A 23,059-nucleotide genomic window follows, 5' to 3' on the forward strand; every position below is an offset into this window, starting at 1 on the left:
GGGACGCGCGCACACGCACGCGCAGAGGACGCTCGCCGGCCCAGGTGACGGCGTGCGCGCTCCCGCGCGACGGGAAGAGGGCGGGGCGAGCGCGAGCCCGGGAAGGCCGCTGGGTTGGCCTCCGAGCCCTGCTTCTCCAGCGGCGCGCGCGACCCCGACAGCGAAAAGGGGGGTTTCGCGCGCGTCCCCGCGGCGGCTTCGGGGGCGCGCTCCCGGACCCGCGCCGGTTCCTGCTCGGGCTCGGTGGCGCCGCAGAGGGGATTGTTTGTGCCGCCGCCAGGAGCCACCCGCGCCCGGCCCCGCTCCCGCCTCGCCCCGCTCCCGCCCCCACCCACCCCAGTTCCCGGTGCCGGGCCCCACCCGCAGCCAACATTCCCGAGATCAAGCGATACGCGGCGGCGGCGGGGCCGGGAGCGGCGGGGCCCGGGGCGGCCGCGGCCGGGGACCGCACCGAGGCCGCCGCCGCCGCCGCCATGGAGGCGCTGGGACCCGGTGAGCGGCGGGTGTCCGGGGTGGGAGCCCCGGCTCCCTGGGGAGGGGGCTGGCTCCTGGTGGGGGTCTCTCCTGGGGGTGACTTGTGCCTCGGGGGGGGTAACTTCCTCCACGGGGGGTGACTAGCTCCGGGGGGGGTAACTTCCTCTACGGGGGGGCTGGCTCCTGCAGATGGTGACGCCCTCCTCTGGGAGGTGGGGGGCTCCCAGGTGATAGCGGGGTGCAGGGTTGGGTGGTCCCCAGGTGGGCAGTGCTGGGGGGGGCTTGGCTTCTTCCTGGAGCGGTGGGGGTGGGGGGTGATTCCTGGTGACACTGGGTCCTGAGGAGGCTGGGGGCTTGGCTTCCTTTGCTTCAGGGGGTGCCCAGCCCCCCTGTGAGGCCTGGCCCCTGCTGCGGGGAACATTTCCTCAGCAAGGGTCAGGGGAGAGCCCTGGTTTAGCTGGGTGCTGGTGTGTACCCTTGGTCAGAGGCCTGTCACCCTTGCCCTCTCCCCCATCAGCCCGCTCCCCCGGCCCCACATGTTGAGGGGCCCTATCCGACTAGGGACATGTAGCTCTTTAGCTGATGATCTCCTTGCTCTTCTCCGGAGTAGTTTAAATGCAGGAGGGAGGGGAAAGGAAGTTGTTTCCGCCTCCTGGGTCCAGGAGGTCTGGCACCTGATGCCAACAAGCTGTGTGCTGTGCTTTAAATCCAGTTATTTTTTATGTGTTGGGTGTATTCTGATACTGAGTAAAGACATTGGACATGTTACTAACAATGACTGATTCATAGGTGGGCGAAGGAACCCATGAAAATTTCCATTCCCCCTCTAAGTTCTGCCCACGGTTACTTTCCAGCCAGAGTATTTTCGCCTTCTCTAAATGTGTTTTGCTGCAGCGTGTTTAATAATTTGCTAACTATATTGCAATGTGTGGTTAACCCTGTCTGCAGCTCTTAGGCCTTTCACAAATCAGTGATACTTTCTGTTCTATACTGTTCAGTTGAGTATTTCCTAAGAAATATATAGGGGTTTTTTTTCTAATAAGAATAGGTGAGAGGCCATGCTATTAAAAATGCCCTGAATGTAGTGACTGTTTCATTCCACTGCTACATTTGTAAGTAACAAATTGGGATAAGGTTGTGCCAGGTTATTGGAGGTGATCAGTGTAGAGGTCTCTGGCAGAGGTGATACTGACAAGTGTATCTCAGCGATCTGTCACTTTTTTAAAGAGGAACTTAAGTGGGTTGCTAAACTTTACCAGCAGATTCGCTATACACTCAAAACTTTCTGCATGACAGACAGGCCACTCCGTCTGCTATAGGAGTTTTTCTACTTAGACATACTACAATATGATGAGTTAGTGTGGAATACAGCCTTAGCCAAAGAAGTGACTTGATGTGAAAGAGAAGCAGAAGGGTGATAGGTTTGAAAATTGGCATACACAGTACATTATTGCATGATATCCTAAAAACATGCCTAACTTTTGGAGGTGGGCCATTGTAGAAAGAGTTTTGACTAAAACTTGAGACTTACCTGGTCATTAAAATGAAAGCTGTTGGTATATGATGAAATGTCACCTTTTATTGGATGCAGAACTTGGTGAGTATTGTCGCATGAGATAATGGTTAAAGATTAAAATGTGTGCAAGGTGTATTTCTTGACCGAAGTATATATATCTACCCTAGGTTGTAGAATACCTATCCTAGCAAGTTGATATTTTCAGGAGCTCTGCAAAATGTACAGCAATAAGTTATTGATCTGAAGACCAAATCTGCCCTCGTTAATTCCACGTCTTGGGAGATGTTTTGAAAGATCACTCTTATAGGTGTTACTTTGAATGTTTACAGTCTGTTAATCAATGTGTGATGCAGTATAAATTCACACATTTCCAAGAGGTCCTCTTTCATTTGTGTCACACTGCTTCCCCTTGGAGGTACCTTAGGCTGTTAATACATGGCAGGAAAACTAGAGCAACAGTGTGTGGGATACAAATATTTCATCCTAGTGAAGTTGAATGGACAAAATTAAAATTGTGGAAACAAATTGTATAAACTTCTGATGAAGTGGGTATTCACCCACGAAAGCTCATGCTCCAAAACGTCTGTTAGTCTATAAGGTGCCACAAGACTCTTTGCTGCTTTTACAGATCCAGACTAACACGGCTACCCCTCTGATACATAAATTGTAGTGAAGCCCTGGTTTCAGATGGACAATAGCATTTAATTTACTACTTTGTATCAGAAAGAATAAGAGATTATAAAGAGGAGATGTACAGTAATATTAACCTCTTTTCTTGACAACAAATGTCTGGAATTGTTTCGATTCCTAATTTACAAAACTTGCAAATACTGAAGAAGGTAAATGGGTAAATATAGTTGGTCATTTAATCTCTTTTAGCAGGTCAGTGCCCACAAAAGCTATACTGCTTCAGACTAATTAGCACAGGATTAATGGATCATCTCTCTAGTATCCAAACAAGCACAGCAAACTTTAATTGCCCTCGATGATTCATGCTTTTTAACTTTTTAAAAATGAAACCGTATCCTATGACAAGCTGTCCTTGAGTTAAAATAAATAAAAACTATTTATACAGGTGCGGTGCCAATGGTGCATATGGCGTGTTTGATATCTAGTAAGACAAAATCTGTGCCTCAAAGAAGCTAGTGTGCTGTTCTCCTCAACTTCGGAGAATTGATATATCAAACGGACTACATCTACTTGGAGTATCACCCTCTAAGTACTTTAGCACTTAAAATATTTTAGTGTTAATAGTCACAAATCTATAAATAAAAATTGGTAATTTAGTGGAGACTTAGAAGTCTTCCTATAAAACAAAGGTATCTGGCTTCTTGGGATTTAGTCTTGCATGCAAAAGTTTATTGCTGCATTTCTGAGGTTTCCCGACATGTCTGTTTTCCTCTCCGCTCCCCTGGGATAAGTTCAGACTCTCTGTCAGCCCTTTGACTGAAAGGGGCACTGTCAACTTAAAATTTTGTCAGGTAAAAAAATGCTTTTAAAGCAGCTTCAGTTGTTAAATTTCTCCTAAGTTATCCTACCAATTTTTGTGGCTTTACAGTCATGCTTTTTATTTTTCAAACATTTTTCTCTCTTTTTTTTGCTATGCAAAAGACTCAAGCAGGGGAATCGTGAAACTGTGACTACACAGAATGCTGTCAAATGCACAAAATAAACTGAAAAAAAGAGGTTTTTTTTGTACTCAGTCACTTCAGTTCAAGTGTTTAAACAATAGTGAGTTTTTTAAAAAAAAATCAGACACATTTGACTTTCAAATAAGTGTTTCTTTAAATGATGTAACATTCCAGTTCTAACTTATATCTTTGAGGAAACTGGCAAAAGATGACATTGGCTAATTTGAGTTCAAATATGGCTTCCTTCTTGAAGCCTCTGCAAATTTTCTCAGAAGTAATTAAAACCCAGATTTTTATAAGCTACCGTATCCAGTTTAATAGAACTGGATGTCTTTACACTAAAAGACATGGATGTCTTTACACTAATAATTTTGTTGAAAACATTTTACTCTTATTGTTTCTCTTCCTTTAGAGGAAACTGTCCTCCTCACTCCCATCTTTGTGTTGGAATTTGAAATTGGCCCGAGCTTTGTTTACATTGAATAGCATTTCACGATTAGCATGTAAACAGCACAGCATTTTTTGTGGAAACCACAATATTTTTTTTGTCAGTCCTATATTAAAAAAGGTATTCTTAATTTATATTATAGAATAAAAAACTCTTCACCGAGTCCAGATACTATCAATTTTCAGATTAAAAATTGGACCTCTAATCACTTGATCATGCCAAGAATCCATCATTAAATACTGACTCTGAGCATAATACATGGAAGCCTGTAATGGACTTAATAATAAGCTCTCTATCATTCACTAATGATACTATACAAGGTGATGAGTGTATATATAGTATACAAAAAACTAAATTTCATCACAGGGCTTTGACTTCATAAATTGTGTTTACAAAAGTAGATTTCTTACATACCTTACTGCTGTAATTAGTTTATATGTTTTGGGTACATGATTCTGTTCTTCATGAAAATCATTTAGAGCTGTTAAAAGGCAATGGAGCCACTAAAGAGCACTTTCATTTGTAAATCTTGCAACCTGGGCAAGGCACTTCAGACTTTGTTCCCTCATCTGTCAGAAGGAGCCTTCAGTTGAATTACAGTCCTATGTCCAGTTGGGAGGACATTGTGTTACATGATCATTTATTATCTCAAACTTTTTTCTTTGACTTTCACAGGGCCCCCAGCCAGCCTCTTCCAGCCGCCCCGCCGCCCCGGCCTGGGAACTGTTGGGAAACCCATCCGTCTCTTAGCCAATCATTTTCAGGTGCAGATCCCTAAAATTGATGTTTATCACTATGATGTAGATATCAAACCAGAAAAGCGGCCCCGAAGAGTGAACAGGTAAGGATGGCTTAATAAACACTAAAGCAGCCTCAATTGAAGGAAACTCTACTTTTTTTAGCAGTTCTCCAGCTGCTGCCAAGTATAGTTTTATATATGCGATGTAGGTAATAGTCGCCGATTTAGTAATGAGCCAGGATTAGGGCTCCTAGGTGGTGTGGAAAAACAAATTGTATCATATTCTCAGAGAAAGCTGTGCTAAGCTTTTACAGTTGGCCTGTAGATGTAGAAAACATTGAGAAATATGTTGTAGGAACAATCCTACACTGGTCTCCCAGTGGGCCAAATAGTTTTTTCTGTCTATAATTTAACTAATGATGGAATTTTGTTAGAAGCCGTTTGTTCTTTGGACCCCATTTTTGTTCTTCATTCTGCACATGTGTTTGCCCTGTGTCTCTGCTCAGGGGCAAAGGGGCTGCTGGCAACTTGGGTATGGGCAGAATCAGGTGCATTGTTGTCTCTGATAGCAACTCGTTTCAGGCTTGAGTCCAGTTATGGCCAATTATAAGAACTCTGCTGCTGCATCACTGCATTTGCCTAGTCTTCACACTAATCCATTGAACAATGCCATTCCTCTTTAGGGAGGTGGTAGATACTATGGTGAGACACTTCAAGATGCAGATATTTGGTGATCGGCAGCCAGGATATGATGGCAAAAGGAACATGTACACTGCACACCCATTGCCTATTGGGAGAGATAGGGTAAGTGTTGTAGTAGACAGCTTTAATCTTCCAGTGACATGTTGCCGTACCAACACTGCAATACCATGCATAGTTTATGACATGTGCTGGGATAAAAGGTGCAATAGAAAGAAACCTTACAGTTAGTGGTAGTTGAAAACCGAGGGGCAATAGGAATTGTATGAAATCCAAGGATCTGGGTTCTTCAGTGGACTCTTTTCCAGGAGCTCTTGTGTTTGAATTTGGCCTTGACAGTGTAAATCAACACTGTGGTCTGGAGGCAGCTAAGACAGATCACACTTCTTGGTGTACATTTTTCTCAAAAGGTTGTTAAAACCTTTTAGTTTTTTTTAGGCAAGTCCTAACATAGGAAAGGAGTGCCAGGGTGCCAATATGCTCTAGCACCAGCTAAACTAGTTGCTGCCAGGCCTGGTTTTAAAGTTCAGAACCAAAACAAAGTTCGGTTTTCTACACTAGACTCTCAGTTTTCCCCCCCATCTACTTGAAAACAAAGGCTTCTGTAGCTCACTTCCTCTCTACAGACATATGGTCTCACAGTACAAACCATTAGTTACACATGTTAATTTACTTGAGTAAATCCAAGGCAAGAACTATTTTCATTAAAACTGATAATTTGAGTAGAATCATTAGGTTCTCTTAATATTAGGTTTTCTAAGGCTTTTAACAGAATATCAGCTTGTCTGCCTGATGATGTGATTTATATTATGGTAGCACCCAAAGTCCCAAACTTGAAGTGGAGCACAGTTCTGCTAGGTGCTATCCAAAGATGCAGGAAGACGGTCAACATCCCAAAATGCTTAATCAGAACAGACTTAAACGGTTTAAAAGCAAAGAGTAGTGGGGAAACATGACATACAAGCAAACTGATCGGGCTGCTGAGACACGTGACTTGTTCTAGTTCCTATTTTTAAATACATTTTTATTAATGGTGGCAGAGGTATAGAGAAGGGAAATAGCAGAAGAAGGTGAGGTAAATAGGAACAAGGGAGGAGGGGGAAGGAAGTTGAGCACAGAGTGTAATGTAGCATTTATGGATCAACAGTTACCAGATATTTCAGATGCTTCCTTTTGTTTCTCACAAAAATGTCAAGGAAGTTAGTGGGCCTCCTTAAATTTACTCTTTTATGAGGATAAACATTAACAAACTGTCACCTTCCAGTCAAGCCTTATGTTTAAAACTCTGTAATTTTCAACTGAAATATTTTATTGTGTCCTAGTTCTTAATAGTATGTTGGTAGATAGAAATATATACCAAAACTTCCAGATTTGGGTAAAATCTGTGTAGATACTAAGTTTTCTGGAGAAAATAACCCTACTTCATTCTCTGTTCTGAGAACCAGATTACTGGTGGCACACTGCCATGTGAGAGAGACCCTGTAGGCTAATGGTGGAAGAGAGTAATTTTCAAGTAGCGTGCTCAACCTCTGGGGAGGAACACTTTGCATCCCTCATAGATCTTTGATTCCCTTGGTGATTAATTGTGGTGTTGACTGGTTCCCGAGGAAGTTCAGTGCATTGACTTGAAGACTAGAGGTTAACATACCTTTACTGTGTTGTTATGGACACAAACCAGCCTCTTCCTATCAATTATTTGGGACAAAAAGTGGATGACTAATCATAGCTCTCTTCTTAAGTGCTTTGGTGTCACCATATTAACCTCCAGTTGAAAATAATGGCTAATACAAACAGAACCTCAGAGCAGCTTCTTGATGTGACTAAATTACCAGGTTTCAAACTTCTCTATGCAACTACTCTTGTTTGCTGTAGAATTCCCTTAAATTACTACATCCTAGTTGAGAAACAACCTGTAGACTCAAAGCAAGTCCATGAGAATGAGTGTTGCTTAGTGTTGCGCTAGGATATTGAGTCTGTTAATTTATGTTTGTGCTGCATCTGCCCTGATTGTTTAGGTGGATATGGAGGTGACACTCCCAGGTGAGGGGAAGGACCAGACGTTTAAAGTGTCTATTCAGTGGGTGTCAGTGGTCAGCCTTCAGCTGCTTCTGGAAGCTCTGGCAGGGCATTTAAATGAAGTTCCTGAAGACTCTGTACAGGCACTTGATGTAATCACACGGCACCTTCCCTCCATGAGGTGGGTACTTTTGATTGCAGGTTTCCTAATCAGTCTGGGCTTGAATCAATCTATTAAAATGGTGCCTATTTGCCATTGCTCCAAACTTAAACTATACTGCTGCAAAAGGGGTGAAGGGATCTGTTGTGTGGTTTTTTGTTGTTGTTGTTTTTTAATAAACTTTTGATACATACTTGCGTTAGAAGAAATATGGTCTGCCCCATGGGACCCACATATATTAGGACTTGAACTTTTGGGAACCCAGGGAATACAATGAAAGGAAGAATCTAAGTGTTAACTCTTCCTGTTTCATCAGATACACCCCTGTGGGCCGTTCCTTCTTCTCTCCTCCTGAAGGTTACTACCACCCTCTGGGAGGAGGCAGAGAGGTTTGGTTTGGATTCCATCAGTCGGTTCGGCCTGCCATGTGGAACATGATGCTCAATATTGATGGTATGCAAGAACTTCTGTTGTTAATGGCATAAGAAAGTACCTCCTCTAGACTAAATATCCTGTCTTTCTGTTCTTAGTATCGGCGACTGCTTTCTATCGTGCCCAGCCTATCATTGAGTTCATGTGTGAGGTCCTGGACATTCAGAACATCAATGAACAGACCAAGCCTCTTACAGACTCCCAGCGTGTTAAGTTTACCAAAGAAATCCGAGGTAAATGCATAGTTTAGAAACTGCTGGTGCAAAATATTGGAAGCCTGTGAGCGTAATAAATTGTGCTACCAGAGTTCACAGGCTGCAGACCCTGGAAACTGGCCTATTCCTTGTCACTCATCTTTCCAAGTTGAAAGTAAATCTTAGAGGTAGTAATAGATTGACTGTGCCTGATTTTTATTTTGGCGGCTTTTGTCTTGGGTTTTCAGGTCTAAAAGTAGAGGTTACCCACTGTGGCCAGATGAAGAGAAAATACAGAGTTTGCAATGTTACCAGGCGACCAGCGAGCCATCAGACGTATGTACACAATATCTTCTATAAAGTGAAAGCTATTGGAGATGCTAAGTGCCTTATTTCTACAAGGGTAGCTAGCTCAGGAGTCAAAATATCCATGTGGCTTTTAAAAGAACTCTTAATTTTATGAGACTGGTTGGAACAATGACAGTGGATTTAGGCTACAACTGTACTTTCTCCACAAGATGAATAATTAGAGAGATGCCTTAGCTTTTAAAATGTGTCTCTAAAGCCATAATTTTTTTTAACTTGGCTTCAAGTCCAATGCCCACTGAGAAACTATTTTATACATATGTTTACATAAAGAGAAATAACTATATAGAAAATGGGCATTTTCAGGGCTTTCAAATATATTCTCCATATCACTTTTTAAAAAGAATTAACCACTTCATTGAGAAGCATAATCAAAGCAGTGCATTTTTTTTTAATAGGTTCCCTCTGCAGCTGGAAAATGGACAGGCTATGGAGTGTACAGTAGCTCAGTATTTTAAGCAAAAGTACAGTCTGCAGCTGAAGTATCCTCACCTTCCGTGTCTCCAAGTGGGACAGGAACAGAAACACACTTATTTACCACTTGAGGTAAAGGAGTCGGGTAACTTTTAACTGGTGCTGCTTTGTGACTTATAGCCCTTGTTTCAGAGGCAATAAACCATCCCTAATTCTGTTGCTATGTAGGTGTGTAACATTGTGGCAGGCCAACGATGTATCAAGAAGCTAACAGACAATCAGACTTCAACTATGATAAAGGCAACTGCAAGGTCGGCACCAGACAGGCAGGAAGAAATCAGCAGACTTGTGAGTAGCTGTAGTTCAGCTTTATGGAAAATAGTCATAAGACTTTTTTCCCTTTCCCTTCAAATGGTTTTTGATAGAAAATTTTCAAGTTGTGTGTATCACGTTTGTTTTTTTTTCACCATAGATGGGTTTTGTGTATATCTTTCAAATGGTTTCCACGGGAAAATTGTAGCAAAATCCATAGAATTTTTGATCCCTTTAAGGTACCTCTGTGAATAAGCAGATAGCCAAGAATAGAAAAAGCTGAAGAGACTTTTTTTCTCTTTTAATATAAGCCAGTGGTCCCCAAACTTTTCCGCTCTCACCTTCCCCTTAGCAGTAATAGAATGTGTCTGCGCCCCACCTCCCCATGCCAGGAGTGGAGTCATGGCCAGGCTGGGAGCAGGGGCCACAGCTGCAGGCAGAGCAGGGCGAGGTGACACTCCCTCTCAGCCCCTTCATGGGGGCTGGTCTGGGCCCTGCCACACGCTCCTGGACATTTCTCGATGCGCCGCACTGACATAAGGGGATATGGCTTGAGCCACTCTGTGCTTATTGTTCTAAGAACAACCACCTGAAATACTATGTATGGTTATGATGATGATCTCCTGATCTCCAGGTGAAGAGCAACAGTATGGTAGGTGGACCGGATCCGTATCTGAAGGAGTTTGGCATTGTGGTCCATAATGAAATGACAGAGTTAACAGGCAGAGTATTGCCAGCGCCGATGCTGCAGTATGGAGGCCGGGTGAGTTCTTGGTATCTGTTGTAAAATAGCTTGTTGTTAGAATCAGACTTATGAAGCATTGGTGGGTATTTTGTAATTTAAAAGTTCACTTGTACACAAACCTTTAGAGAATACTGTTCACTGCTTTATCAACCTGATCATAGTTTTTAATTTTTAAGTTATCTTTGTCTTTATTTAGAACAAGACTGTAGCTACACCAAACCAGGGTGTTTGGGACATGAGAGGGAAACAGTTCTACGCTGGCATCGAGATTAAAGTTTGGGCTGTTGCCTGCTTTGCACCTCAAAAACAGTGCAGAGAAGACTTGCTCAAGTGAGTATCTTTGTGCTACCAGCAGTTATGATATAACATGCACCACACTGGGATGGTATAGACAATATTGAGCCCGGCCTTAGTGCAAGGAACCAGACTAGATGACCTATTGATGTCTCTAGTCCTACATTTCTATGATAACTTGATGTGAACACATGTAACACAGTAAAAGCAGGAAATCCTTGCCCTGTAGTAGCTTAAATATTTTCAACGTGAAGATGGGGAATAACCAAGTCTGTAACCTGAATTGGTAAACTTCTGTAAACTGTTAAACTAGTAAAACGGTCAAGGTGCTCATATTACTGTTGAAATGCTATCTTTGGAGAAGACGACAACCGTGTCTGTACCTCTGCTTTTTTCCTCCCGCTGCCTGCATTTGGCCTATGTTTCTCTTCTGACTACTGGTCTCTGTTTTCCTGACTTGTTCCTCATGCTTGAACAGCTTCCCAATCAACATGTGCTCCTTCCCTCTCCTCCAAATAACCTACAAAAGTTCTAAGTATCATCTTGGTTCGTATCCATAGAGGCTTTCAGATGGTGTACTCTTGGTGCCAGAGAGTTAAGAGATCCTTCATGTTGTAAAGCACTGTAGTAGTGCAGAGAGCGGGTTGTACTTACTGAGCTATTCAGTGTTTGTGTAATGTTTTACTGAACTCACTTCTTACACAGTTCAGATTTATTTATTTTTAGCTATAAACGAAATGCATTATTAACATTGTGTAGCTAAACCAGACTGTTAAATGTTGAGTACCGTAAATATATATGGCACTTTACAGAACATAGAATAAGACATTGTCCTTTGTTTTCTCTGTTAATATTACATGGAAGCACTAAATTTTTGAGGGGTTTGGTGCTTCATTTTAGGGATTCAGGAGGGGAAGGGAGATCACTATAAATGTCAAACTGTTTCGGATTGGATTGTTAGAGAAGACTGGCTTAAAACTGAAAGTAAGGAAGCTGAGCATCTGGAGAACCTTGCTTGACTAACTGTATTTTCAGTGTTTCAGTGGTTTCAGATAATGGCTACTTTAAATATGTGTTGGAGTATTTCTGCTCACGAGATCTGTGCAATATAAGGGCCCAGTGGAGTTGTTCATGTTGGGGGGGATTTAAGACAGCTACTTACCTACTTCTGCAATATACAAAATGAACACAACTAAATGTTTAATGAGTCTGATCCTCTGGTAATGTTGAACTCTCTCTCCTTTGCTTGGTACTGACAGGTCTGTTTGAGGCATTAAATCTCCATTAATGCACTTACAATGGTACCTGCAGTGCCAGTAATTCCTTGTCCTTGTATACATTATATATTTCATGTGCTTATAGGTTCTGTGAGCTATGACGCAGGGTTAGCTGATTTTTGGAACAATAACTGAATTTCTTGTACATTTTAATTTTACCTGTAATTATTGCATTAAGTTGCTATTTAATGTCTTGCTGCAGTTTCATTTTACAGAAGTCATTTCTGGTCTTAAACTGTTGGAGATGGTATTGCTTTGGGCTGTTTAATAATCCACTGAGTTTTAGTGGTGGGTGTAGTGATTTGATGATAAAGGAAAGTCCCACCAAATAAACTGTGGCTTTTGTTAATGTGAGACTCAAATGTGACTGTCTGCATGCAAAACTCCTGTTGACTTCAGAGAGTTCCCTGTGTGTAAGGACTTCAGGATAAGCCCCATTATTGCTAAGCCAAATTTCTTCAGTCATGCCAAAGGCACCTGTCCTTGATGAAGAATCTATGGCTGGTTCAGGTTTCTAAAACTGTGCTCATGTAACTCATGTGACTGAGAAGACATTTGAACAATTGCAGTGTGTGAAGACATGAAAAGTTTCTCTTCAGTCAAAACTAGAACTGTGCTAGTAAAGGTCTAAGCTGGGTATAATTAAAGAGAATTTTAGCAGTATAAAACTGACCATTCAGTGGAATAGTGTAGAAGATGACGTGCCTAGTTTCCAGAGGACTGAAATGACTGAAACTGTGTGGACTGATTTGCCAAAAGCTAATATTTCATTTGTTTTATAGGAGTTTCACAGACCAGCTGCGCAAGATCTCAAAGGATGCGGGGATGCCAATCCAAGGCCAGCCATGTTTCTGTAAATACGCACAAGGCGCAGACAGCGTGGAGCCGATGTTCAAACACTTGAAGTTGACCTACGTTGGTCTGCAGCTCATAGTAGTGATCCTGCCTGGAAAGACTCCTGTGTATGGTATGGAAAGGAGATTTAAAGTTAACTCACTGTACATCATCTGTACTTAAAGGTGCATAATGATGAGATGGGTAGAGTAGCAATGCCTTTTTCTGTGATGGGCTTTTTCTAGAGGTTGGTAAATATCTCACTACTTTTCTACAGATAGAGTTACAAAGAGTGGACTCTCATTCACTGTTGAATCTTTAGAATCTTGACCTACTTTTCAAATGTCTGACAAGGGGGAGGTAGGGGAGCATTGATGCTTCTGATAATCAGAATCACCTTGCTTTTCTGTTGCAGCTGAGGTTAAGCGAGTTGGTGACACTCTCTTAGGAATGGCCACGCAGTGTGTTCAGGTGAAGAATGTGGTAAAAACCTCACCCCAAACTCTGTCCAATCTTTGTCTGAAGATAAATGCAAAGCTTGGAGGGATCAACAATGTGCTTGTACCTCATCAAAGGTTAGATCAAATTTAAAGCTTAAATGAAGGCCTAACTTGGTCTGCTTTTTAGTAACTAAAACAGTATCATTCCAAACAATGGGTGGGTTAGAAATCTTCTATAGATGTTGATGCTTTTGTATTAAATGGGACAAATGATCGTGCCTTCTGTTTTAGAACTGAAGCTGCACAACACGCTATTTTATACATTGTACCTTAGGATAAAGCCTGCCTCAGGTTTCAGACTTGTCCAGCAATGTGGCTGAAAAGGAGACAAAAGGTTGGAGTAAAATAAAATGAAAAGATGGGAGATCTCTAAAATTCTCAGTGTTCATCTTCTATTAGCACATGACCATTTTCTGAATTGCCTTGGGAATTGTCACCCGTCTCGTGACTACATGTTTTCACGTCTACCTCTATAACCAATAATGTCTAGTAAACTGTCTAGACATACAGTTTGATGGATGACTACATCCAGAATTGTCCTGAAGCAAGAAACCTATTTTTCTTGCCGCTTTGTTACATATGGAGCACCTAGTCAAACTGGCTATGATTCCTGATCAGACACCTGTTGTCTTTATCACAGACACCACTTAGCTCTGTAGTAAACTGTAAAGCCTGTTCTATTGCTCATTTCCACTAACCTCCCTGAATAACCCCCACTCCATTTACGTCTGTCCATTCCTGCTTCTGTGTCCTGATCCTTCCACCTTCCCTTCCAAGTATCTCCTTAAAAACACGCTACTTCTGTGAGGCCTGTAAACACTAGTTCTTCCCTTCTTGTGGTTCTCTCACTTATTAGAAGAGCAAGTGGGGAGGTGAGTGAAATTGTGGCATATTAAACTTCAACTTTCAGCCACCTGCATCTTTCTCCCACCCCCTTTTTTTTGTAGTGCTTCCCTTTCCACTTCCCTTGTCTGTTCTCTCTAGATTGCAAGCTGTTTGGGGGCAGGGACTCTCCTGTATAAAATACCTGGCGAGTTTTCAGTTCTTAAGGATATTTCAGATCTACGTGTCTAATCTTTCCTTGTCAGATGACTTGCTACGTTTAACTCTTTTCCTTCCTTGCTTTTTGACTAAGCCTTCTTTAAATTGAACAGGCCCTCTGTGTTCCAGCAACCAGTGATCTTCCTGGGAGCAGATGTCACTCACCCTCCCGCTGGGGATGGAAAGAAGCCATCCATTGCTGCTGTGGTAGGCAGTATGGATGGCCACCCTAGTCGCTACTGTGCTACTGTGCGTGTGCAGACCTCCCGTCAGGAGACTTCCCAGGAGTTACTGTATAGTCAGGAAGTGATCCAGGACCTGACTAACATGGTACGAGAGCTGCTGATCCAGTTCTACAAATCTACTCGCTTCAAGCCCACACGGATCATTTACTACAGAGGAGGAGTTTCAGAGGGACAGATGAAACAGGTATTTTCTAATGACATTTCTTTGGGGTTCAATGAAGTCTTGCCATTGAGAATCTAAATGGTATTGGCAAATGAACCCCTACTGGAGGGGAAGACTCCTTAATGGATGGCACCCTGGCACACATGGCAGCCTTTATCTACATCAGCTGTTTAGATGAAGATTCTTACAAACATTTCTGCTCAGAGAGTGGCTTGATGGTGCTAAGCTTCAGTTTTGAAACACCTAGACCCTGTAGAGGCTTGAATCTTGTGAACATCAAGACAGCCCTTTGTACAGTACTTGGGAAAGGTAGACTGAGTGCAGGTGATCAGATCTGGAGGCCTTTGGGTTGAGAGACTCTCGACAAGAGGTCTTGTCTGCTCCATGTGGGTGCTAAAAATCCAATCCTGCTTTCTGGAGGAGCTGGGTTTGGTCTGGGTTACTCAAGGTTAAAGTTCCCCTCCTTTCCATTGTGAGTGATATATTGTGGCTAATAGGCTGCCACCCTCCACCCCAGAGATGGCTCTGTTAGTAAGGCTGTTTTATAGCTATATAAATACACTATCGGATCCTTTTGGGGGTGAATGTAAATGTAAGGTAACTTAGTTGATCAGTTCATACCTTTAAACTCTAAAAGTTTTTTATAAAATCATATTTAATGTAAGTCTCTAGAAACTTAAGGTAAGAATGAAGCTTCTTAATCAAACCTGAAGGACAAGGATTTTTTAGCAATCTTCATATAAGCAACGTTTTAAATTTTCCTTTTGTTTTCCTCTTCAGGTGTGCACGCAATGAATTGTGCTTTGAATTGTACTGTTGTGAAATTACATCTGTTCAGAGAAACTAATGAGAATACTGTCCTGCATACTGAATTCATCACTTGTACTTCTAGGTAGCTTGGCCAGAATTGATTGCAATCCGGAAGGCCTGTATCAGTTTGGAAGAAGATTATAGACCAGGAATAACCTACATTGTTGTGCAGAAAAGGCATCACACTAGACTCTTCTGTGCTGACAAAACTGAAAGGGCAAGTAATGTTGTTGCGTACACAAGTGGAGGAATTGTGTAGAAATGCGAGAACAGCTGGCTGGGGATGATGTCCAGTTTACTTACCAGAGTAGTGGAATGATTCTACTCTGCAGTAAGCAGTGTTTCTAAGCAAATCAGGCTCTTGTGGCAGGGTGATCCTTGGCACCAAATTGGGGGTCTGGAAACTTGCCTACTTTGTCTCTGTGCGTGAGTCTTGTTCACATCACCAAACTGCCGTATTTTCTCAGGAAAGTTCCTGGGCTTAAGATTGCATGCGTATTGCAGGTCCCAGGGAGAGGGTCTGAGCAGAGGTGGGGTTGGGAAATTTAAACGTTCAGCAAAAGCTTGTGATGTGCCTGGATTATCCAGCTTTAGATCTACTCCCACCTATAATTATAATCGTGCTACCAACAGCCCTGTTTAAGTGTATACCGACTGGCATGGGCTTTTCTGGAGCCACATTTTTACTGTTAAAACTGCTCAAGTTTAGGAGGTTAGGTACATAGAGGCGTTTATAGCAAGGTTCCCAGAAAATGACCCGCCACATTGTGAACATCGTTTAATCCTTAGTGTGGAAAAGACCTTAGTACTTCCTCACTGTCATGAGCACTACGTTCGCTAAAAGTTTAAAATAAGTCCGTCCTGGTAGGGCTGCATAAGGGTCACGTGCAGAAGTAAATGTACTAATTACAATCTTTTTCCAACCAGGTGGGTAAAAGTGGTAATGTACCAGCAGGCACTACCGTGGACAGCACCATCACACATCCCTCTGAATTTGACTTTTACCTCTGTAGCCATGCAGGAATTCAGGTAATCTTCAGTCTGCACTAGACTTGTGCTGTTGGGAGCTGTTGTCACTCACAGATGACAACAGCATCTGTTTACAGTTTGAGCAGACTTGCAGTTCTATCAGTTTTATTTAACACATGAAGAATCAGTGCTAAGATTCTGATCCATCACTTGGATATAAATATCTCTAGAAACTACTTCTCAGTTTCAGTTGAATGATACTGATTCAAGAAATCTAGAGCTCCATCTGCCTTAAATTGATATAATCCAGTTAAACTTATATTTGCCTCCTTCACCAGGGTACCAGCCGCCCATCTCACTATCAGGTCTTGTGGGATGACAACTGTTTCACCGCAGATGAATTGCAGCTGCTAACCTACCAGCTGTGTCACACGTATGTCCGCTGTACAAGATCCGTCTCCATTCCAGCTCCTGCGTACTATGCCAGGCTGGTAGCATTTAGGGCAAGATACCATCTTGTAGACAAGGATCATGATAGGTAAGGAGTGAAAGGATTCTGTCTCTTTACAATAGACTGTTTAACATGTCTAAAAAGATCTGGTTTACTTGTAAGTGAAGAATAAAATGCTGATAACTCTTCTTCCTTTCCCTTTATACCAGTCACTGATTTGAACTGGCCTTCTGTGTGAACCAATTTGGTGGGTTCTCAGTCTAGTCCTACTTCAAATAGCAATGTCTGACAGTGTTGAGAGGCTAAGAATTGATTGGAGCATGTAGACAGCTTCCCCCTTCTTGTTAACTGGTTGCCTGCTCCTGAACTGGAAGGATATTTGCCAGAGAAGTGCTCTGTACCTGCCCTGTGCATATGCAGGTCTCCAGGATTGTCAGTCCAGCAGTAAAGTCACTAAAACGACATTTTAAAAATTAGCCTTTCTCAGTAGACTGGATATGCCTCATAAAGCCAAACTATAACAGTTGGTGGTTAGTTCTTAACCATCCATTTAAATAAAATTGAAAAGTGTAACAGCCATGGGAAGAACTGAAGCTGAGGTCAGAAGAGTCTTTATTTATTACAACAACACACTTGTGTGATTTTTGTTTTTTTGTTTTTTTTGTGGGTGGGTGGGTAATATTACACTTTCCATTAGTGCAGTGTGAGCTTTTTTCCAGTCTTCTTCATTATGGGGGAAAAAATATATTTTTCTTTTATGCAAGTTTGAAAATGTAACTTCAACCATTCTCCCTCCCTGTGCCGTTAAATGGGTTTGTATTAGAGTTACTGCAGCTAAAGCACTGTAGTAGAAAGTTAGGTTTTCCTTCTCTCCAGCTCCTTGTGCACCTGGGAGGAATCATAAAACTGAGTTTCTGGTGACTCTCTTGTTCACTAAAGATCCCTTAGTACTTTTCAGGTGATGCACTTGAGGCAGCATTGGCCAGAAGATGTATAGGTCTAAATGCCAGGAATGCCTCTAATCCAGGTTTAGTATGGACTCTGTCAGGCTTTGGGCAAGTCGCTTCACCTCTGTTTTCCCATCATTACAAAGGAGATACTTAGCTCACAGCTGTTGGTAGGAATTAATTTTGGTGAAGCACTTTGAAATCCTTGGATGAAAGGTGCTGTAGAAGTGGTGATTGTTGGACTAAAATGGAAAGTGGTCTAAAGACTTAAGTACACTGTATTAATGGAGGACTCCTCTCTGCACTAATCTGTATGTGGATGACTCGTGATCAGCTACTGGCCTGAGTTAGTGCTCCAGGACCAGACTATCGCTGTAGCCAGAGATAGCAGGTACAGAACCTTGAGAAATGAACTGTTTAAGTGTGTTCGTTTTTGTCCCATTGTACATAGCCCTCTAAATGTGTCTACATCTTTACAGTGCTGAAGGCAGCCACGTTTCAGGACAGAGCAATGGTCGGGATCCCCAGGCTCTGGCAAAGGCAGTGCAAATCCACCATGATACCCAGCATACAATGTATTTTGCCTGAGTCCATCTGGGAAGACGAGGCAGAACCGGCAACCCACGCAGTCCTGAAATGTTTTGAACGCCTACTGCTTATAGCTAGGGCTCAGTTTATTTCAGACTGCGTACTACCAGCAGCTCTGAACAGTCGCACTGAATCTACACTTCACAGCAATGTCTGATGCACCAACACAATTGAGCCATTTGTTTTGTTGTTTTAAGTAATAGAAATTCATGAACTGTCTTTTCTGATGCATTGGACTGAATTTTTACCTCAAAGCGCAAAAGGCCGATCATCCTGAAATTTTTAAAAGACTTGGCATGAAAGATTTTTATTGAATATTTTGCTAGCTATGGTTTTTAAGTTATCTCCTCATCCCACTAGTTTATCAAGATGAGTAATTCCCTTTCTTCATGCACTGCTTAGTAAGTATGCATATTATGGCAAACCATTTTACTCCAATTCAATGTAACCATTCTATTGTGTGGGGCCATAGATTTTTTTTTTATGGAGATTTTAGATTTCACTACTGTAAATGCCTTTTAACAAACATTAACTTTCACAGGTATTGCAGTTTTTTGTCAGTTTTACTAGTTCTCTTTTTAATCTCTGCAGACTTGGGCTGCAAAGCAATTGCACTATACTGCGGATTCAGCTAGGTGGTTCTTGTTCTGTGAATGTGTAACATAACCAGATAGTGATGCCTGGCAGCAGGTTTTAATTATGATGGTTACAAATAATACTGCCATGATATGGTAACAAGTACTGAACCATTTCCCCTTCTAAAAATGATAAAATATTTAAAAAAAAATTAGCTTTTAGATATTTTTCAAACTTTTACAAAAGTGCCCACTTTATGCTGCTGTGTGGTTTGATAAATCTAGGTGATTTTAAAACTTTTCTCATAGAAGGTTTAACTTTGGCAATAAATTTTTTTTAAGCCCCCCTGACAGTGTAAAATTCTAGCTGAGGATTGTGCACGAGTTTAACCAACCTTCTTGTGTCGTTTTCTGAACACACAGTTTGGCAGTTTCTGAAACTAATCAGAAAAGATGCACTTCCATGGGTTTTTTTAATAATTATTTTTAACTGTTTTATATTCACTGGTGTCCTGTCTACCACTTTTTTTATAAGCTTGGAAATTGGGTGTTATATATAGGAAAGGCTTGCCATCTGTACAGTTCTAAGTGTGTTGTGTGACAGTAGCGACCTGAAGACTGGTACCAGCATTTTAATCTTCTTTTTTTTCCCCCTGGAAATCTAGGTTGCTCACACAATTGCATTCAACAGCATGTTTAAAAAGTGTAAATCAAATATATTCTGTCCCAGACTAGAAATTAGTTGTTTTTATTTGCTTGGCTTTTTTCAGCTAAAATGTATAAAAAGGAAGAAGGGCTCTGCTTCACTTAATACTTTTGGAACTCACAAACATAGTACATTGAGAATAGATTTCTTTTAGTGTTAACGTGAGTTAACACAGACTAAAATCTTATTCCGAGATTCAACATAGCTAACATTACACCACTGCAGAAGCTAAGAGAAGTTTGAAAAGTCACCAGCTATTGCACTGTGGTCTCTGCCATTGGTGTGGGGTTTGCTGCTAAGTATTGTGTTGTTCCCGAGCTTGGAAACCAGCCCTCTCGAAAGCTCAGCAATATGAAATGCTGTTTTTTCCTTCAGTCTTCTAAATAAGCTTGTACATAAAATAAAGTTTACATTTTTAAATGCTGTCTTTCAGTTGTACCTAAGTAAGCTGAAGTTTGTCTTCAAGACAGTTTTATAACCTACTTTCAGAGTAGTATGCCCCATTAAAATTAGTTTAAACTTTTTCTGTTGGAAAATGGGACTGAAGCAAGCTCTGCTCCTGGTGTGTAGTGTGGACAGGTTTAGATAAGATTCTTTTTAATTTGTTAAGCTTTTTTTAAAGAATACCTCACTTGGATAATAATCAGGACATGTGGGTGGGAGACTGACTGCTGCTTCAGCTAGATGGCTGCTTTTCTTAATACTTGTTCAGGGAGAATACAAAAAACCCTTTTAGAATGAACTTTGACCCAATCTATGGTGAATTTTGGCACCTTGAAGAGAAATTGAGCACCCTTTAGCTTATAGGATCAAAGATCACTGTGGGTTCATGCACTAGGCAAAAATGTGACTGATTAGTCAAGGGTGGATAAGACTGAGATTTAATTTTTACCACCAGATAGATAGATGTCCAGTGCCAAGCACTCCTAGTTCAGATTGAATGAAATGAGAGCCTCTCATCTGCTTGCCTGCAATTAGCCTGAATATTTAATCTCAAACTGTACAGATTATTAGACCTCAGCTAGCTCTGGGAAGCATGGCAAGAACTTTCTAACTCAATCTTGTGTTAGAACATCATAGGACTAAAATACTGGTAAGGGTGCAGTGTTGTCACTTTGAGAGGTAGAGAGAACCGAAGAGCATTTTAGATTTAGAATTATTGTCATTGAAGGGTGTGTCTTTCGGGAGGTTATAACTGCAAGATCAAAGTTGCAGCAATATTGTATACAGTTCTGAAAGCTGAGTGATGAGGTGCAGCTTGATGATCTGAATTACCCCTTGGGACTGACTGAATCGTTATGCATGTGTCAATCAATGGGAAGATGTGCATTCTGTAGCTGTAGTTCTTAGGGTGTTTGGTTTTTTAATAAATAAAGCCTGTTGGCCACTGTTTAGCTATGTGGTGTGGAAGATTTTAAATGTAGCAAAGTTTAATGAATTGGGGGAAGGGATAGTTGACAGTAAAGAAGAGCAGAAACCCCACTTTTGAACCAGTTCTGCTTTCTTTGTAAACAGTTGGATTCTGAACAAGCTCTGGAACGAACCAGTTGGCCTGTCTCAGACATTCAGACAGGCCCAACTTATTTATTCTTACTGTAAGCACTACAGTTTAGTGTAGTGCCTGTGGCTGCATCCAAAGGGCATAAAAGGTTGTGACAGACAGGCAAACATGCTTCTTAGGCCTGGTCTACACTAGAAAATTTGGTCAGCTTCACTGCATCACTCAGGGATGTGAAAAATCTACACCCCTGTGGGATGTAGTTAAGCTGACCTGTCAACAGCGCTAGGTGGACGCCAGCATAGGGAGTGTCCATACTTAAGTGCTGTAGCGTTTCAAGTGTACACCAGCCCGCACAGTACGTATCTTGTTCCAGACTAATTTTAGAGCTTATTTACCTATATCAAAAGTCTTGCCCTTCATATGGGCAATGGCATCCTCTTGTTCACAGAGCGTTTAACATTTCCCTCCCCCCCCCCCCCAACTACCTTTGTGGATGTGCTGTAGGAGTTTTCTTGCTCAATAGCAAGGCAGTAGCTCTACTTTCATTTTAAGAAAGCAGAGTTTGGAGGGCATTGTATCAATACTGTTTCAACTGCAAGGTTTTTTCCTTGTGAAATTTGAGGAAAGATCTTGTAATATCACAGATTTTCTTATACCTTGCTATTGACATTTTCATGATATTTCTATGTCTAGAGGCTGAAACTTCAATGTAAAATGTTTGCATTTGTTCATTTTGACTTATGATGTAATTTTTGTTTCTATATTGTTAGACTTGTAATGTTTAAAATTGTATTTTATTAAATTGGACTGGATGTATGTCTATAGCAATACGAGGTACTCTTTCTAAACTGTTATGGATGGGTTAGCAGCCCCATGTTGCGATAAGATGCTGGTCGTGTACAATTTGCAATGTATTTTTTTTAGCCTGCAGGGATATTTTGTGTTCATGTGTCCAAAAAAATAAAAAATTGGCATTCTTGTGCCAAATGTTTTGTTTTTTTCCTTGTTGGTGTCTAATAAAAATGCAATGTACAGAATCAGCAACAGTTACTGTTGCTTGTAAACAAATGTCTTTCTTAAATTATTTAAATTGTAAATTAAATCTTACATAACGTGTAACTGAAACTGTGGAACTCATTGCCACAGGATATTGAGCCCACAAGATCAGGATTTAAACAAAGATTAGACACTTGTACTGAAAACATCCCAATTATAGTTAAGAAGGTAAATAAACCTTCCTGCTTCAGGGCCTAAACCAACGGTTAACTGACAAGATGTGGGAAGAAATGTCCCCTATAGGTAGGTTATTCCATAATTGTCCACGGTGGCATTTTTTTTTTACTTATTTCTTGAAATGTCTGGTATTAGCCATTGATGCAATCTGGACTAAATGGACCACTTGTCATATTCAGCATGGCAATTCCTGTAGTATCCGGGCACAAATTAGAGTAAGTACAGGAGCGAATCAAAACTCTAAATAAGAAAGTGAGGGATTGTTTCCTTTTGATAACTGCATACGTTCGCAGTACGAGTAGGTGACAAGGGCAAAAACAGTTGTGCCCAGTGCAAAGGGAAAAACAACCCCAACTATGAACAGACATTGACTGCTTAAAATAACTTGTATCTTTAATAACCTACCACTTCCTGCATCTCCAATTTCAAGTTATTTTGAGCAAGAGGAGGAACTGTTCAGGGGGTTTAAATTGTCTAAGCCGCATAGAGGCAAAAAACAGAGATGGGGGAAGCACTTTGCTGATGGAGTTGCTTGCCTAGCAGGGGAAGGTGATGTCACTTAATGCCTAGCATGACTTCAGTGCATCTGAAAGTGCTGACGGGGGACAGCATAGGGGTCTAGCAGTTTGTCAGGCCCATACACTAGGGCTATGGCTATAGAGAGCCCGTCAACTTAATTAGCTTCCACCACTTGTTGGGGGGACTATGTCAGCAGGAGAGGCTCTGGCACTTAAATCAGCATAAGTTATGTCATTCAGGAGGCGGCTACTTCACACCCC

The 23,059-nt window shown here is 41.5% G+C and overlaps 1 protein-coding gene across 3 annotated transcripts; it reads left to right on the forward strand.

The window, feature by feature from the left end:
- The first annotated feature begins 452 nt into the window (after positions 1-452).
- AGO4 (argonaute RISC component 4) lies at positions 453-22,081 on the forward strand. Of its 3 annotated transcripts, none has more exons than XM_039511514.1 (18): positions 453-492; positions 4,745-4,910; positions 5,492-5,612; positions 7,523-7,704; positions 8,000-8,136; positions 8,214-8,348; positions 8,558-8,645; positions 9,074-9,221; positions 9,318-9,437; positions 10,036-10,164; positions 10,343-10,476; positions 12,500-12,684; positions 12,967-13,126; positions 14,206-14,521; positions 15,393-15,527; positions 16,238-16,339; positions 16,618-16,817; positions 18,157-22,081. In XM_039511514.1, the coding sequence occupies exons 1-18, from the start codon at positions 474-476 to the stop codon at positions 18,263-18,265; spliced, it is 2,586 nt and encodes an 861-aa protein (XP_039367448.1). In that variant the 5' UTR covers positions 453-473; the 3' UTR covers positions 18,266-22,081. The 3 variants fall into 3 exon arrangements, with proteins under 3 accessions (XP_039367448.1, XP_039367447.1, XP_039367446.1); XM_039511513.1 differs by lacking the exon at positions 453-492 and adding an exon at positions 2,023-2,071; XM_039511512.1 differs by lacking the exon at positions 453-492 and having other exon boundaries at positions 4,702-4,910.
- The last annotated feature ends 978 nt before the right edge of the window (positions 22,082-23,059 follow it).

Source organism: Mauremys reevesii, linkage group 23, assembly GCF_016161935.1.
Source record: "Mauremys reevesii isolate NIE-2019 linkage group 23, ASM1616193v1, whole genome shotgun sequence".
Classification (NCBI taxonomy): domain Eukaryota; kingdom Metazoa; phylum Chordata; order Testudines; family Geoemydidae; genus Mauremys; species Mauremys reevesii.

Excerpts from the sequence above, each read along its gene's own strand:
- AGO4 (XM_039511512.1), top strand. The coding sequence starts at position 4,702 with ATGATCATTTATTATCTCAAACTTTTTTCTTTGACTTTCACAGGGCCC. Across the intron at positions 9,438-10,035 it reads AGGAAGAAATCAGCAGACTT|GTGAAGAGCAACAGTATGGT; the intron begins GTGAGTAGCTGT and ends CCTGATCTCCAG. Across the intron at positions 12,685-12,966 it reads TGGAAAGACTCCTGTGTATG|CTGAGGTTAAGCGAGTTGGT; the intron begins GTATGGAAAGGA and ends TTTCTGTTGCAG.